Source organism: Phaseolus vulgaris, chromosome 9 (assembly GCF_051622355.1).
Source record: "Phaseolus vulgaris cultivar YP4 chromosome 9, ASM5162235v1, whole genome shotgun sequence".
NCBI lineage: Eukaryota > Viridiplantae > Streptophyta > Magnoliopsida > Fabales > Fabaceae > Phaseolus > Phaseolus vulgaris.
The window spans coordinates 15058236-15075451 of NC_143506.1; the positions used below are offsets into that span (position 1 = coordinate 15058236).

General features: G+C 28.8%; 1 protein-coding gene across 1 annotated transcript; it reads right to left on the minus strand.

The window, feature by feature from the left end:
- Positions 1-540: 540 nt before the first annotated feature.
- Positions 541-4574, minus strand: LOC137823107 (uncharacterized). The gene is made up of 2 exons (XM_068628231.2): positions 4008-4574; positions 541-1101 (listed from the first exon to the last, which is right to left on the minus strand). Exons 1-2 carry the CDS (start codon positions 4412-4414, stop codon positions 867-869), a joined length of 642 nt encoding a protein of 213 aa, XP_068484332.1. The 5' UTR covers positions 4415-4574; the 3' UTR covers positions 541-866.
- Positions 4575-17216: the final 12642 nt, after the last annotated feature.

A 17216-nucleotide genomic window follows, 5' to 3' on the forward strand; every position in this document is an offset into this window, starting at 1 on the left:
TTAACAATATAGTAGACCATGTCTTTGTTTATGTTAAAACATAATTAATTATAAATATACGTAAATGTTAATAAAAATAGATTTTTTAAAACATAATGAATTATAAAATATATGCAAATATTAATAAAATACTTTTACATGATTAATTTTATCATAAACAGTTTACAATGATTATGTATCAAATGATCATTCCACTAAAAAAGAAAAAGTCCTTTAAATAATATCATTGTTGATTTAGAAAGAAAAAGTCTTTCCTCTGACAAATCCTATATAAAAATCATAACCATTCTTTGAAAATTATAGAGAAAAATATAAACGAGAACTAAGTTTTTCTCACAAGTCAAAGCTTTGTGAAAATTGCCGGTCATAGTCCTTTAGTGTGGCTCATATAATTAAACTTCCAATGGCAAAAACAAAATTGATAAAATAAATCAAGCATAAACATGTGAGTGCGTCAAACATTTGAATACTCCTATTATATTTTATAGTTAAAGTGGGGTGGATTGAGGAGAGAGAGTGTGCGGAAGGTACAAGTTAGGATGAAACCATAAGTTCAAAATTATTTATTGGAACACCAGGAGCCATTCGAAAGGGCAATTGGTCCAACGTAAAAACAGTAACTTACAAACCAAACATGAGTTTCTCACAAACAGTTTTCTCTCGGGTACAGATGAAGCAACAGATAAAAAATTAAAGGGGAGCCGAAGCCCCCATAAAAAGAGTACATAGAACATTCAGAAACTGTGATAAGGTAATGTATCGACACAATTTCCATCAAACATGGGCACTTCTTATCAAGGTAAAATAATACCATGAATTTGCTTATTGTAAAGTAGTTTGGCTGCCAAGAAATAAGCTAGTCGACCTCACTTTGTCCACCAATGGAGGAAGTCTTTGCGCCTACTGATCTTTTTCTGCAGCTGGAGGAGTCCATACAACAAAGCCTCAGCAGTTGGAGGACAGCCTGGAATATATATGTCAACGGGAACAATCCTGTCACATCCTCGAACCACGGAGTAAGAGTAGTGGTAGTAACCTCCGCCGTTAGCACAACTTCCCATTGAAATGACCCATCTAGGTTCAGGCATCTGGTCATAAACCCTGCAAAAAATTTCGGCGTTACATAATGTTCAAAAACAGAACTTGCGTGGGGAGACATTGGGGAAAACTTATCCAGAGTTTACTTGAGCAAATGAAAACAACTTGTAACTCCCATAAACTTCTTTTTTAAGCTTATACCAAGCAGTTATGAAAAATATGACATAAGTTCTCATGTAGTGTTTGAAACAGGAAGTCTTGATCCTTTTCATTCATGGAGGAAATGTTTCACGATTCTTACTTTCATTGTCTGATCAGGATTGCAATCATCTCATGCAGACAGACTCCCAAATACACTCATCCTGGTCAGAAGATGTGTTAGTAACTGGAAAATTAGCATCTCTTGCGTTTCAATTACTTAAAATATATTGGCTGCAAGAGACTCTGGCCCAAGTGATGCCTATTTTGGAAGTGGCTATTTCGGCTCTAGCTTAGGCTTCTAGTTCCTAAAAAAATTCCCAGCTTTGGAAAAACAAAAAAAAAATCCTCGTTGATAAAAGCTTATAGAATTAGTGTTCAATTAAGCTGCTTGGGGAAACTCATCATGACATACTAATAGATAATGACAAGCAACCAAGAATATGTATTATAACATAGTATAAAGGTTATCAAGTGAAACTGGCATACTCTAGTACACCTTTTCCAAAACAACTAAAGCAACTTAAAACCATTTTTATACTTTATAGTAACATGCCATGACTCGTCCTGTTCACACCTCTCACTCAATGCAAGACAACCATTATCCCCATCAACTCCACTAGTCTAACTCGGCTAGATTCCAGCCTTAGAAATAAACTAAGGTTGACCATCTACTGAACAGGTCTAGCTCAGCTAGATTCCAACCTTAGAATAAACTAAGGTTGACCATCGACTGAACGAGTCTAGCTTGGTTAGATTCCATCCTTAGAAATAAACTAAGGTTGACCATTGACTGAACGGGTCTACCTCGGCTAGATTCCAGTCTTAGAAATAAACTAAAGTTGACCATCGACTGAACGGGTCTAGCTCAGCTAGATTCCAGTCTTAGAAATAAACTAAGGTTGACCATCGATTGAACAGGTCTGGCTCAGCTAGATTCCAACTTAGAAATAAACAAAGGTTGATCATCGATTGAATGGGTCTAACTCAATTAGATTCCATCCTTAGAAATAAACTAAGATTGATCATCGACTGAACGGGTCTAGCTCAGCAAGATTCCAGCCTTAAAAATAAACTAAGATTGACCATCGACTGAACTGGTCAAGCTCGGCTAGATTCCAACCTTAGAAGTAAACTAAGGCTGACCACAAACTGAGTAAATCGATTAAAACTCGACCATGGAAGCAACGAAACAATGAACGTCAAGCAACTAAATGATCAAAATGAACTACGCGAAAGCTAAAGGCTGATTTATCAAGGTACTAATCTTTCCCTATATTTTTAGGCATCAAATTTCAATATTTTCACGTGCCTAAAAGGAACTTAACATTTTTTTTAGTGTTGTATCTGCCAAAATCTAATGTTTTCGTACACAACCATAAACAAATTATGCACAACTTACATCGTGATTTATTTCTTGGTTTTTTGGTGTATAAACCTCTTCGCCTTGTTTATTCGGCTTGCGGCTGGGAGGCTGTCGTTATCTCCTATTAAAAGGGAATATAATTAACTTACATCGTGATTTATTTTTGAGTTTTTCTTAGGATAAACATCTTCGCCTACTTGGCTGGGGGCTGTGTACTGATATCTCCAATTAAAAGGAAATATAATTTATCTAAAGAGTTTCTTATAGGGCCTATTGAATAAAATTTCCTAGAATCTTAGCAAAAATAAAGGAATATCTTTTTGTGGTACTTGAAATAAGGTTGAGGAGAATTTTAAGGCTTAAATAATATTAGTTAAGATTTAGAAGATAAGAGATAACACTGTATTTTTTTTGTGGTACTTGAAATCAGTTGAAGAGGCTTAAATAATATTAGTTAAGCATTAAATAATATTAGTTAAGGATTAAATTATATTACTTGAAATTTAGAAGATAATTGATAACTAACCAGGACTTATAAATAAGTCTGTCATGATGATGATGAACAATAGAACTCAACTTGTATGCTATGATTTGAGGTCATTTAAACTTTGGACCATAACACATGGCATGACTCAGACTGTTCACACCTCTCACCCAATGCAAGACAACCATTATCCCCACAAGAACCTCTTTTGACAAGCAATATCGTTCAATCAAAGTGATTTCTATAACAACATTTAATCACGACGAGAAGAGTCTATTAGCCACGACCTATTAATTAGGTGTATGTGAGGAAGAAAGGCAAGGGTAGCAAGGAATTAGAAGCAAGTGAAAGCAATGGGGCAAATAAATGTAAATGGGAAATCACTCTGGGGATATGGATTATAAGTTTGCAACAACCAATAACCTGCGCACATGCCAGGTGAAGGCAGGAATCAAGTGAGGATTGGGAAGGTAGAAAGCAAGTCCCTTAAAGAGCCTACAGACTACAGCTAGTGTATCCTGGTACCAGATTTCTAACACTAAGCTAAAAAAAACTAAGGTTACAACACCAAAACAAGAGTCAATTAAAACAGACAAAACACATCATCATTGGCCAGATTAAATCTCCCCGAAATCCAATTTAGTCACAGAAATCCTAAAATAAAGGACTTCTTGAAAACCGAACACAAATTATCTTTAAAACTCTCCAACATATATATAACAGCATTCAAACAAAGACGCGAAAGCATAGACACCATATCAAGTCAAATTGAATACTCAACCATGCAATATGTCAGACACAAAGCAAATCAGTGCATCAGGCAAGGCATATGATATGATTTCTAATCTAGTGGGGAGAGCAACAAAGTGGAAAATAGATTAGGGGAAGTAAAAACCCTAGAAAAAGGGATAGAGGACTTACTTTCGAAGAGCGGGAGCCATCTTGTTGGTGAGAGTGCCTGCGACGATCATGCAGTCAGACTGGCGAGGGCTGGGCCTGAAAATGATGCCGAAGCGATCGAGATCATAGCGGGCGGCGCCGGTGTGCATCATTTCGACGGCGCAGCAGGCAAGGCCGAAGGTCATGGGCCAGATGGAGCCGCGGCGGGCCCAGTTCATGAGATCGTCGACCTTGGAGATGACGAACTCCGCCGACTTGGAGACGCCGACGGGAGAGGAAGCGGAGGGAGGCGGTGGCGGAGCATATGGCGTGGGCGTGGGTGTGGATGTGGATGCGTTGAGAGTTGGGAGCGTTGTGTGGAGGGAGAGTGCCCGTTGATGGGAGTGCAGTTGATGGAAGCGTGAGGAGGCTCGAGTGAGAAGAGCCATAGTGATGCTTTGTATGTGTGTTGCTGTGACCGAATGAATCGCACCCAGGTTTCTTTGAGGACTCTCTGTTTACGCCCCCACCCAAACCTTTTTCTATTTTTCGGAAAATGGAAGAGACATCGTTGACGCAACTCCCTACCAAGCTACGTGGCCCCATTTCAGCTTCATTCCTAATTTTTTCCAAATTACTATTATTTAATTTGTTATTAAATAACCATTCAAATTCACTACTTTAATCATTTTACTTCTTACTACTTCCTTCATACAAATCATGTGTGATTTATTTGGTTACTTGTATTTTTTATACTAATTTTTATGCTTAATATTTAATTATCCGTATTTCTATCTCATTTTTTATATAATTTTAATTATTTAAATTGTTTAGGTTTCCAACACTTCAATACTATGAGATTAAAAAAAAAAACTTTATAATCATAAAATAATAATTACTTAAAGAGACTTGCTACAAAGTATAATTTGGTAAGTATCTATAATATTTTAAATGTAATGATAAATTAGCATCGACTAAATCGATTCTACTTAAAAAATTTTAAAAATCGATGACAATAAATTAGCATTAATAATGTTAGAGTCGTGATGCAAATTCGACATTATTGATTAATTAACGTCGGTCTTTGTTAGTTAGCATCGACTAGTTGATGCTAAAAAACTATTTTATTATAGTGATAATATCTATAATTTATTTGGTTTTAGATGTTTATAAGGTGGTGTTGGACGAAACTAGGTTGGGAAAAGTATGAGTTTAGTATTATAAAAGAATATTGACTATATTAGAAAAGGATTGAAACAATCTTAATTGAGTATTAGAGTAATAACTTGTGATGTCATGCTTCAAGTATGTGTAAGTTTGAATTCTTAAATAATTCTTAGGCTAGTTTTGATAACATAGTATAGGAGAAGTAATGACAAAATTCTATTAAAAAAATTTGGGCGAATTTCTTGATTTTTGGACGAGAGATGAAAGTCTTTTGTATGATTGTATGGTAAGATGGAAAATTGTACGTTGGTTTTTCAAAAAAAGAAAAAGAAATAATAGGAATGCTATATTAATTTGGGCAAAAATGGGATGGGAAAGTCACAAAATGTTTATTGTTTCTTCTAAAAGCAAAAAAAGATATATGTATGAAATTTTTTTCCTCATTAAATAAGTTAAAAAACACTAGAAAGACAACATAAAAAGGAAGGATGAGATCGGTTCAATATTATGCAAGGACTAAAATTCTATAAATAGAGAAAATTTAACATTTTTTTTCCGAAATTCATACACTCATGCATTGAATCAAAACAAGTTGAGTTACAAATTTTACCTAATATTTTATTTACACTACCTTAGCAATAAGCTATCCATGTAGTAAAGGGGATGTAGGACTTATTCCCTCCTCTGAAGAAATCATATAAGGGTTTGAACGTCACTCCTTCCTTATTGTACTCTAAAACTAGTTAACTCATGTTCATGTTCATACAATATTTATTACATGATATATTTTCTACTATATGTTTGTAAAATTTACATTCTTTGTATTGACTTCTAGTTCCGTCTTTTCCAATATTTTTTTTCCTAAAAGTAAATACCATTTCCACATTTTCATCATACACTTAAAATTTATATAGGAGAAAAATATAGATAATCTTTTGGTGGGTATGTATTTTGTGTGTTTTTTTTTTCTTTTTTAAGAAATGGTAATCATATATTTGATAATTGTCTTCACTCGTCTTTATTTTAATGTTTAAGTGAGTTAAAAGCTCACGTTATATATAAATGAGTAATAAGTAATATATATAATAAAAAAAGAATCGCAAACACAAGGTTTTGGATTAAGTGTTTAAGTGTGAGTTCAAATCTCACATTACTTAAAAGTTATAATTTGAACATTGTCTACTTAGTGTTTTTGGCTTTAAAATTCCCATTGAATGGTATTAAAGTCTTTTGCTTACTATTGCCTTAAAGTTTAGAGTTGAGTATGATGTTATATTTATGTGGTTGATTCATGACTTATTGATTAATATTTTCTTAATGTGTCTTTTCTTAACTTTTTCGTCAAGTGGTGTCAAAGTTTTAATCTCATTATTGTCCTAAGATTTTATATTGAGAGTAATATCATGTTATTTCATGTTGTTGATTCATAGCCATTAGCGCATATTTCCTAATTATGTTTCCTTTTGTATTATTAAATATCTTCATCTATCACAAGCATAAGTACAAAATGTCTTTGATAATTAACTTTATTTCTATTGTCCTCTTGTATATACAAGTTTTGACCATACTTGTTGTGTTCATGTCTTAATGACAAGGAAAATGAGTGATTCAAATTACATGTTTAATACATTCATCTATTATAAATGTAGAGTTATATAGGTGAATTCAACATCATTCATATTCTATAGTAAAATGGGAAAGTTACCCATTATGTTTAATATTCTTTCTAGCCTCTTAGTTGGTAAATGATATATGATTAACTTTAACATAGGGTATGCTTTGTTAGTACAAAAGCTATTGCTAACTTTTTTGTTCAGATATTGCTTGATCTAACCCAAATGCCACCTAATATCATAAAATCATCACTTTAATTATTAATGGGAATGTATTTTGCTTTAAATTTTTTTCTGCATGATGATAACCGGGTAAAAATTATTGAGAAAAGATTAATCTTTAGAGAACCCGCGACAAATTCAATGGTGGAAGAACTTGGGATCAACGACTTTTTATTTGTTGTTTTGATCTCTTTTATATTTTCCTGCACAATTATCTCAAACCTTTTTTTTATCATTATTGTTATTTATAACTTTTATTGCTTGCAGATAGATTTAAAACAATGATTTGTTAATTTAACTATTGGATTCGTTGGGAAATGATTTGAGGTCCTTTGACCACAATTATACTATCATATCTCTAGACAAATCTATGTTAAAATCATTATAATTTGACCGCAAAACGACAGTTATCAAACGTAAACTAAATAATGATAAAAAAAAATTAATATTGGTTATAATGAGTTTGAGACGTTAAAATGAATTCAAACTCATGATTTAACTTGACTCATATTATAGGTTCAAATTGAGTTAGATTGAAAAAAATATACATTTTAGATGCGAATTAAGTTGGATTGGATGTTAGTTGATTTGTAATGCTTTGATTTTCACTTACTTAGTGTCTTTATAATATTACTTTATAATTATGGGTAATACTTGATCACATAAGTGAATATTTAATTGTGCTACTATAAATAAATTATTCTAGTCAATTTATTTCGTATTGCAATATATATATATATATATATATATATATATATAATAAGATAGAAAAATAAAATATACTTCAATAAAATATACTTAACATACCAATCTAAAGTAGATCAAATCGAATTAAAAAAATTTAAGTAAAAAAAAATAGTTGAATTGATTATTTTTAGTTTGATGTATAACTAACTTTTTATGATCCAATTAAAGTCACATTTATGTCCAATCTTAAATACATTTTTTATAAATAAAACATTATTACTTATAAATTATATTTTTGACAAGAAAGCAAGAGATAACAATGTCAAATTATCAAAATTATACTTAATGCATAAATAAATTGAACTTATTACAAAAATGGATGAACGGCAGTCAAAATTGTACATAAATTTATCACTAATGTATAAAATATTTTTTAGATTACGACTGGTTTAATAACCATTGATCCATTCTTTATATCTTCTTATTAAATTATTTCCTAACAGATTTTAAATTATTTCCTAACAGATTAGTAGTTTTTTATTTATTTGAAATATTATCTAAAGAAACGTTCTTTCAATTTTTTATATTTATTTTCATTTTATCCTTAGAATATTACGTTTACATAGAATTTTTATTTTAAATTTTTTATAAAAAATTTCATGTCAAACATCACTATGTAATTTGACATATCACTTACACCCCACCTCAAGTAACAACAATCATTTGCCAAACATGAAAAAAATATTATTAAAAAAAATAAAAAATATGAAAAAATAAACCAAAATTCATATATCAACAAGAATACAATAATGGAAATACTAGAAAATAAGTTTATTTTTTTTTATATTATTTTGATATTTTAAAAATACTTTTAATTTAATCTTTCATTTCAACTGTTATATTATTTAAAATGTTTGTTTAGTATTGTTTGTTGTTAATAGATGGTATATATATTTTTAACATATCATGATACCAAACCCCACAAGTATCTATAACCATCGAATTTCATAAATATTCTTATATCGAGATAATTAAATTATTTTTTAAATTTAAATATTTATGTTAATAAGATGTTTTTAATTAACTAATTTTCCCATTCTGATTCATTGAAACTTAAGTGGTTAATGAGAGGTTGTTGGATTTTTTATTTATTTTGTTTTACTTGATATAGTTTACTTGTTAGATTATTTTTTACTTAAGTTTTGGAGAAATAAACTTTATTTAAAATTATGTTATTGAAATTAAATAAACTTATTTATATTCAAATTTTCGTCTTGGACTTATTATATATATATATATATTCCAATAGCCATAATAAATATTGATGGTAGTTTTAAAGTGGGCACCCGTACATGTTTGCTTATGGGTAATGAATAAATCGGCTAAAGTAGGAAAATGGAAGGAAAATTTTAAATTTTATTATTGATTTGAGTAAAATATTTTTTTACTAAATTGGGTTAAGTTGTGTATGATGAAAAACGATTTTAATTAAAAATTTGTAACAAAATAAATTTATTGATATTATATATGATTTTTTGACGAATTTTGTTAAAATTATATAACATCAAAATATATTAATTAATTAATATTATGTATGAGTGACACAATTTTAATGTATTAATGTAATGGAATAGAACTTCAATAAAGAAAAGACCATCAAAAAGTGGTAAAATATTTTAGAAACTAAGTGCATACATATAAATGTAGATGTAACTACCTTGAAGTAAAAATAAATAAAATAATAATCAAAATAAATTTATAATAATAATATTAACAATATTAATTTAATTTTAATTATATCTTTATTTTATGATTTTTTTTATATTTTTAAATATATTGATAATTTTAAATAATTTGTTGTTTTTTAGTTGAGTTGACAAAATTATACGAGAATACTTCTTTAATCAAATGTTATAATATATCAAATGTTATAATATGATTTTTTTTCTACTTGATTATTATAATTTAACTTTTTTTCCCATCATATTCTATTATAAAATTTTATATTTAATATTAATTATTTATTGAACTTTTATATCAATTTTAGTTTCAGATTATTTTATAGTTTCACAAAATTTACAATTACTTAAACATTTTACAACTAATTCTATTTTAATTTTATTAACTTTATTAAAAATCATTTTTATCCTGTAATTTTTGTTCCAATTGAGTCAGGAATAATATTTTAATTATATATCAAGTTTCATGTACAAATTATATTTTTTTTCAATTGAGTCAGGAATAATATTTTAGTTATATGTCAAGTTTCATATACAAATAAATAATTATATTTTATTTTAAATTGATTTTAACGAGAAAGATAAAATTGTAAAATAAATAACAATCATACTCTAGTAAATTTTTATAAATTTTTCTTTATTTCTTTTTATTTTCACTCTCTCACTTAATTCAAACAAGTCTTATTTTTCATTTTTCTCCTTAAATTTATTTTTTGCTCTTCCACAATATAAATAAATCATAAAGTAAATTAAACAGACAAAATGAATAGAAAAGACATGAAAGATTAAAGTAATAATAATATTTACAACGTAGTTTCTTTTAGTTACGAGGTTGAATGCAACCCAGAATATTTTTATTTATAACTCCTGGTAGAAGGTTAAATGACATGTCATCTAAACATTGAACATTTTTTTATACATATTTTAGTCTCTATATAATATATTTTCAATTAACCTTATAATATATCTATATTTTGATAAAATATATTAACATATCTAATTTATATTTAGAAGATTATAATTTTATCCATTAATGTACTAACATTATTAGTGTCACAGATGTGCGAAAAGAAGATTAAACAAAAACGAATAAGGCCCTAAAAGGTCCCTTCCTTTTGAGTAAGCCCAGCCCAATTACCATGCTTCAAAGTCTACAAAAAGTTCTTTCACTTTTCAACCACGTGCGGGGTACAAAGGTGCGTTGACTTAAAACATGGTTTTTGTTTCAGGGTAACAGTTTTTTATTACGTTTCCTTCGTTGGAAGTGATTAAATTAAACTCTTCTCTCCGCAAACATCTTCTTCATTCTTCTTTATCATCTCCCAGTTCAAAAACTATCTACGATCATATGAACCCTAAATCCTAAATGCGTGAAAAAACGAAACAGAGATTCTAAAAGAAAAGGAATTAAACAAGAAACAATGCAATGAAGCTAGAGGGAAAATTGGAAGAAATATTATGAACACTTGGCGTCTAAGTTGTGTACGTGGTTTCCAGGAAGCAGTAGTGGCATTGGGATTGAGTTTCAATAAATGCTCACAACTCGCAATAAGTAAATGGCTAGCGTATTGAAATCTGCAACTGCATCTGCTTGCTCTGAGATCGGCACCATGCTCTTGGAATTCTCGATAGTTATTACTCACTTTTCTCTCACTCTACAATGGACCATTCACTCCTATATATATTATTTGATCAAAATTTTCAATGATGTTTTTACAAGATTTTAGATATTATAATGCAGACAAATCCCATGCAACAGAGTACACGCTCGTTTCCTTCAATTAGTGTCTTTTCCCTTTGCTACTACTCTCTTTGCACTGGAAATGCTTGAAGCTGTGTATTGATACGATGGTTGTGCTTCCTAAGCCAAATAAATCACACATGCCATTCTGCCATGAACACAGTGCTGCTAGAGCTGGTCCACATACATTATCTTCCTTTCCATTTTATAGTAATAGTACATTAATTACTCTCTTCATTTAATGTTATTTCATTTTTTAAAATGTTTCTAAAACTTCTTACACATAAATAAAGAATGTGTAATAAGAGTGAATGATCAAATTAATAAATCAAGATAAGCTTCAATACATGTTTTTTACTTGTTATAATATGAGTTAATTTGAGTTTAATTATGTAAATATTGTTTTTTTTCCTTCTAATATTGATTTTTTTTATCTCTAAACTTTGACCCTTAATTTTGTTTCATTTTAATAAATTTTTTTCGGTTAAAAAACTATTCATTTTAACGCTTTAGTTCATTTGATTATTTTTTTATTTTGTTCAAACGATATATTACAATAAGAAAGTATAATCTCATTTTCCTCAAGTTAACACATTTTTCAATTTTTTATAATTATTTAATATTTATCCAATTATTGTTTGGTAATGTGATTTGACATTTATGCAAGTATATTTTTTTTATTGATATTTAATATTGGAAAAAAGAAAATATGTATCTTTTTGCTATTTTTTTTTTAAAAATATTTAATTAATATTTTGAACTGTTGGAGATCTCACATCGACTAGAGATTAGAACATTTTATTGTATATAAGTGGGTGCAAACCTCAACCTCATGAGCCGATTTTATGGGGTTGAATTAAGCTTAAAGTCCACTTAGTAATATGAACAATGAGAGGGCATGTATGTGATGTGGATACAAATGTATTCATTAATTAATTGGTGGAAACATGGATGCAACAAAAAATTTATACCATTATATATGAGGATGAAGACGAGGATAATAATAAGAATGAATTTTTATTTTAGAAATGAAAATGAGGATAATGAAATTTGCACCTACTCCACTTAGTTGCCATCCCTAACCATAATCGTTAGTGTTTATCACTACCACCTAAAGCATGATAGCACCCTAGGTATCCGTTCATCTCATCAAGGTCATGCAACCACTCAATTAGGATCACCCATTCAAGGTCAAACCTTTTATACACACACACACACACACACACACACACATATATATATATATATATATATATATATATATATATATATATATATATATATATACTAGTTCACACACATGTATACACTTATCTAACAAGATCTATCATCCAAGAAGGGCCACCCAAAAAGGGAACATGTCATTCACACAACATGCCATGCATCTCAATGTTAGTTATATATCTACCCATAACATATATAATAAAATCCCATCCTTTTACACATCAAATCATCCATACACATGTATAAAAGCATTAATAAACAAACATCATCATCTCATCATAGTGTCGCTTGAGGGAGCTTCTCTCGCTTGAGAAACCTCATTGATGACTTTTTACGACAAATGCACCATGTTGTCAGAAGTAATAATGTATCCCTAATGACGGATATCAAACCCACAAGGAACAATTGAATAATCAAGTAAAATATTTGCTAAATATAAAACAATAATAAAAGTGTGTTGAAAACTGTTGTGATGACGATGATGAATCATAAAACAAGTCAAAAAATTTGTTGTTTCAACTTAGAAAAATAGGGATTGAGTTTCATCTTTCTCACTCTTCTGTATTTTGTATTTTGATTGGCATGGTAACATTATGTCCTTTGATTGATATTGATGCCCGTATAAAATTTATTTATATCGATTCATCGCATATAAAATTATTAAGATGCTTCCTAAATATCGATTCCTCGCATATTTATAAAAACAACCTAATATTCAGATCAAACATTAATAGCAATTAACATTTCAAGTTTATTCCTAACACTCAAATATGTTAAGTATTATTGATTAGGTCATAACCCTACAAATACTTTTCAGTCAAATTTAAGATTTGAGATCAAGAATTAGAAGCAAAACAATAATACCAATAATCAATCAAGAACAAAATATTATATTCAGATATCACCTCAATACATAAGAGTTTGAACAAATTACTCTCAATCTCAAATGGTAGAATTAACCACTGATGATGACTATTGCATGCAAGGATGACATGAAAAGAAGATTCAGGATGTTTCTCCTTGACGACTGTCTCCTCTAATGTTTCTCACACATCCTATTCTCCCAATTGGGTTACAAGTCACTCAATGGTGTTTTCCTTTCAATCTTGCACGTCTAGGGTTGTGCCTCAAGCCCCCTATTTAACCTAATTTTCGTGGGCTTAAGTGGATTCTCGCTTAAGCGAGAATGGGCTTGCTTGAGAGAGCTCCCTCGGTGGTGAGATGACTCTTTTGTGCGTTTTGGCAGCTTGGTGAGTGTTGATGCATTCCAACTTTTCCTTTTTAGCTTTATATATTCTCCTTCTGCCCAATCAATTCCATTCTCCCCTAGAATTATGAAATTAACACTAAATTTAGGAATAAATTGTTCCTATTCAAATTAAAATAATCAAATATGTAAAAATGTGTAAATTCATAAATTATGGATTATTTTATACTTATTTTAGCAATTAATACTCATAAGTGCCCATATTTTAATATGAAATATTACTGAAATTTGGCAGTTATCACTCATCACCATAAACAAGATAACACCCATTTCGTTTCAATAACACACCTACTACTTGAGCGATATGCAACCCAATAACAACACCCTCCTAAGTTTTTTTTTGTGTTCCAACGATCGTCTCAATGCTAAAGTGTTAAGGCCAATACTTGAGCGACTACCACATTGTTTGAAGAAATCCAATTAGTTATAGAAGAAAACTTCACCATCATAGGACACTTGAGGGCCAAACCAACTTGAGCACTAGTCACATGCATCACATATCACCACACGTAGTGACATGTGTCATGTACTACAAAGTGAGACATATACATTGTCTCACCTCTTGCACAAATGTTTGGAAACCACACTTGGGCCACCAACCATATCATTTGAGCATCCTCACCAATGCTTGACAATAAGTTTCTAGAGGAGAGAGAATCTCCTCACCTCTTTCTTACTCAAGCGGCAAGTCATCGCTTCAGTTATTATGCAACACGTCGCTTGAGCGACCAACACATTAGATAAGAAATGTAAGATGGTTAATGCACATTACTTGGGCCTTGCCTAAGCGATAACACATCACTCAAGCGATATCTGACCAAAAGAATACCAACGTAGCTCAAACCAATGTTTTTCCTAATTTTTCAAAATATAGAAGAGTTTTTCTCCCATTCATATGAATGGGCTAAAAAATAAAATAAATATATGCTTACAACCACAATAATAACACTATATTATTCTATATTGTTATTTAATCATTCATTCGACACACATATACTCTATTTGTCAAACAACTACCTACATGCAACATTGTATTATTATAGTTCCCCTTACCTAAATTGGTGCATGCTTTTATCTAAACAAATGCTTAAAAATCATTTATAAAAATCTAAATGATCCAACAAACTTTTAAAACTCCACCCTACATTGAGAACACTTCCTTTTTGACCATTCATACAAGAAGAGAAAATAGTAAAATAACAACAAAGATAAAACTACTTAGCAAAACCAAAATTCAATTAGTCCAATCAAATATACATTGCGCCATCTTTGCAGGACCTCAATTTGATAGGAAATCTACGAGTATAACATCTTGTTTAGTCAATCAAAACATATTTTTTTTTTCATTAAACTAAAGATTTTATAATGAACTTAAAAATGAATGTCTAACTTCTATTTGTAGACATAATTTCTAACTCATTTTAAAATATAATATTGATCTTACAACTAACTTCAGTCTCTAATAGGTTGATGATGTTAATCTTTTACTTGATCTCCCTCTTGATCAAGATATTTGTTAAAAAAAGACAACCTATTTAAGACAACCGTGAAGTGCTTAAATAAACACCTTTTTGAGACAATGCTACTTCACTTTATAGAGAACATGAAGAAAGAGTGTCATGAAGTAACACGATAGAGTTTCATTATAAAACATAAATATTATATATTTTGGTTCGCAGTGAGGTTATTGCATGCTTAACTACAATTTTGAAATGTGATATTGAAGTAAAAAATGCTATGAAATGTACGAGTTAATTGATAATTTAAATAAAATTATGACATAAAAAGAACGGGTCACTAAATCATCTAACCCTAAATACGAAGATAATATGTTGTACAATTAGAGAACTAAAAAAATAAATTTTAATTACAAAATTAAAAGAAACAATACTCCAATTTTAAAGATTAAAAACATAATCCAGTCTTTAATATGCTTTAAATAATAATATGTTGTTCAATAAAATTATATAACAAATATTAGTTAGGCAATCATTTCCAATACCATGAAAGGTACTAACATTATATCTAACTTTAATAACTATAGATAACATTACACAATTTTGAAAAACTATAAAATAAAGATATACAATTGTTGGATAAAAAATATAATGTTCCCATTTTTAAAAACTAAAAAAATATTTAATACCATTACAAATTAATATAATATAACACATTTCTTATTTCATGCGGACTGCATATATTTTAACTCTCACAAATCTTCTATTTTTATGAACTTGACAACTTATTTTCATATTATAACTAATGTATAACCTTTTTTATTAATATAAAAATAATGACATTTAAGTTAGTCAATAAAATTTTAATAAATAATTAAATATGTGATTGTTAACTGGATACAATATGCAAAAGAAATTAAGATCTTCTGCTTTAATAAACTTCTTATTTGAATTTTGGTTTAATTAATAATTTAATAATAAACATTAAAAAATACATCCAAAAAATTAAATATTGAAAAGTATAAAAATATATTTAATTAGTATATTATTATTCTAGTAATAGTTTATAAATATTTCAATATATTTTAAGTTGATTACAAATATTTACATTGATTAAATAAATTGAAGAAATACAAATTATTCTTTATTATTCACAATAAAAAATAATTTTATTTGACATAAAAATAAAAGAATATGTAAATCATGAAAATAAAAAATTGTGTCTACTTGACATATTATATTTCTTTAGCACTACAAACCTAAATGTATTATAGATGTGGATTATGAGAAAGGCACTTTAAAATCTTTTAATAATTATTTGACTTATGTTTTGATATTTTTAGATATAATACTAAAAAATTGTGTTGAAAAACTTTTGGAAAATGATGTATCTTCAAAATTAATATTTTAAATGTTGCTTTAAGATAGTTTATTTTGTTTAAATAAAAAAATACTTTTATAATATATATAGTTATTGAAATAAAGACAATCCTCTAACATTTTTGGAATATTGCAAAGATATACATTATGACCATATTATTAAATTCATGAATTAAGTCTAACATACAGCTACAAAGCATATAACATGAAGCATCCGTTGGGCTATTATTAGAAATACTGAAACCATTTTTTAATTAAAATACATTATTATTATTATTATTATTATTTTAGTGCATAAATTAATTTTAATCATAAAATTGATCGTATTTTTCTTATAGATTTCCAAATCATGAAAAAGAACTCTTAATTGAGGTTTTAAACTCATTCTTCTGTAAAATATTTTTTATAAATTAAATATCGAAAATTGTCAAAAGAGAATGAGTAATCATAAAAGTTATAACATCGGTTAAAAATAATATAAACTAATTTTAAGATAAATATTATATTTTTATAAGAAGAACTTAATCAATTTGTCCTCTCATTTACCTATAAGAATTTAACTTATCTATATGAAGATTAGAATGTCGCTGGTAGTAAAGATTAAATACAAATAACCAACAGTGGACCAATTATCAAACTTTCAACAACAAATGTGGAATGAAAATTATAATTAGCTAGAATTTGTGTTTTCTATTATATAATAATGTTGGAACAGGTAAACATCTACCTAAATATTAAGACAAAATAGTTAGGT

Excerpts from the sequence above, each read along its gene's own strand:
- LOC137823107 (XM_068628231.2), bottom strand. The coding sequence starts at position 4,414 with ATGGCTCTTCTCACTCGAGCCTCCTCACGCTTCCATCAACTGCACTCC. Across the intron at positions 1,102-4,007 it reads ATGGCTCCCGCTCTTCGAAA|GGTTTATGACCAGATGCCTG; the intron begins GTAAGTCCTCTA and ends AATTTTTTGCAG.